General features: G+C 47.9%; 1 protein-coding gene across 1 annotated transcript; it reads right to left on the bottom strand.

Moving 5' to 3' along the window:
- Nucleotides 1-522: 522 nt before the first annotated feature.
- LOC136496115 (putative FBD-associated F-box protein At3g50710) lies at nt 523-1382 on the bottom strand. The gene is made up of 2 exons (XM_066491826.1): nt 845-1382; nt 523-752 (listed from the first exon to the last, which is right to left on the bottom strand). Exons 1-2 carry the CDS (start codon nt 1380-1382, stop codon nt 523-525), a joined length of 768 nt encoding a protein of 255 aa, XP_066347923.1.
- Between the last annotated feature and the right edge of the window lie 432 nt (nt 1383-1814).

The raw sequence follows: 1814 nt of genomic DNA, 5'->3' as shown, positions 1-1814 counted from the left end.
CCGACCTTTGATTGTGTCATGCTGTGTCTATTCGAATTAAGAAAAGGTTAAAAACAAATACTCTATGTAAATAAAAGGAACTGATCGAACCAAAACATTGTAAACAAAACACAAATAAATAAATAAATTTTGGACTATGTGAATGGTTTGTTATTGTTTTGACAATCAGTGTCGAGGCAAATTAAACCTGTAAACCAAATTCTAGTGCATAGTAGTCAACAAATGAATGGAGATATTGGGCATTTCATGGGTTAATAATCCCCTCGATGCATGAATACGACATGCCTCTACAACTTTAAGGAACACTTCAAGGCATCTAGTCAACCTACAACATTATGGTTGCGGTTGAATATGTTCTCGTAGAGAGACTCTCCATATGAGTACAGTAGAATCTTGAGGGTTCTCACACGTACTTGACAAGTGACCATGGACGTCATCAATACGCAAGGGTTTTGTGCGCATAAGATGAGATCCTCTAATTTCGGAGCCGAGACTGTGAATCCATCGAGAGCGAAACAGCTCTCAGATATGGAGAGATCGGAGGGCAGGAGTCCTGAGTTCCAAGAATTGCAGCTCAAAGATTGTGTCTATCGACAGCTCCAAAAGTGCGCCGGCCTCAATAAGCAACGGCTCCTCCATCATGGTCGTGGAGAACTGAAGATAAACCAGCCGAAGCTTGCGCAGGCTCGGGCAGCACACCGACGACACGAGGTGGCCTCCGCCGACACCGCTACCGGCAGGGACCTTTATGTCTACAAGTGAAAGATCATATCTGTGAGGGAGGCGAACACCACGGTGGAAGAGGGAGAAGGTAGTCCAAGTTTTGCGCCACCCAATCTCAAACGCATGGTCTCCAGCTTTGCAGAGCTAGATAGCTCGATCGTTTTGTTCATGTCATCTAGGTAGCGCCACGGCAGCTCCATTCTAAAGGAAACAGATTTCGCCACGTGCTGCAAGCCGTAACGGATCCATCCCTGTGCGGCTTGGACGAACGGTGGCGCGAGCCCTTCTGCTTTTGGTTCATACAGCATGTCGAACGAGATAGCCAGGTCCTTGACAGCGGATTCCTTTGCCGCGGCACGGAGCGCGAGAGCGTCGTTGACGAAGGCAACGTACCGTTCGGCGGCACCGTCGTCTGCCCCGGGAAACTTCTTCGGTCTGCTGTTGAACTCGAAGCGGAGGGCGGCGACACCCGTCCAGAGGCCACGCCACCGCCGCGACAGCGCGTGGGTGCGCACGGCGTCCCTCGCGTCCGGCAGCAGCTCCAGGATGCGCACCAGCAAGTCATCGCTGAGGCCGCTGATCAGGTCGACGCCGCCGCCGGTGCCGTCTCCGACGGATAGATCAGTCGTCCTTCGTCCTCGTGTCGATTTCGCGCCCATCGTGGGTTGTGACCGCCTGACCGCTAGATGCGATTCGATTAACGAATCGATCTCCCAACCTTGTGCTGTGTCGAGAGTAGATACATCGATCGATCGGGATTCGGGAGTAGATATATATGTTCCCGAATCGATCTCCCGTACCCGAATAACCCGTAACAACTAACAAGTATCTCCTTTAGAGTCAATAAACCCAATTTCATCGTAATGGAAATAGTCTAATTCATTTCACAGCGCAGAAACATTATTGTCCGGATAACTTCTGAATTAATTTTGTGTTCAATTTACTCTTCCAAGTCTTTCGGTTGGTCAAATGCACCCCTCTTTTTTGCCTTTTTGTTTTAAAGTTCAAATTTTGTAGGGCTATAAAAAACTTCATAAATTGTGTTAGAAAATACATAATGAATTTTTAATGATGATTAAGTTTTTATCTTA

The sequence above is a fragment of the Miscanthus floridulus genome, chromosome 12 (genome assembly GCF_019320115.1).
Source record: "Miscanthus floridulus cultivar M001 chromosome 12, ASM1932011v1, whole genome shotgun sequence".
Lineage (NCBI taxonomy): Eukaryota > Viridiplantae > Streptophyta > Magnoliopsida > Poales > Poaceae > Miscanthus > Miscanthus floridulus.
Note: the sequence above shows the minus strand (reverse complement) of the source record. Positions and strands in the feature narration are given on the sequence as shown.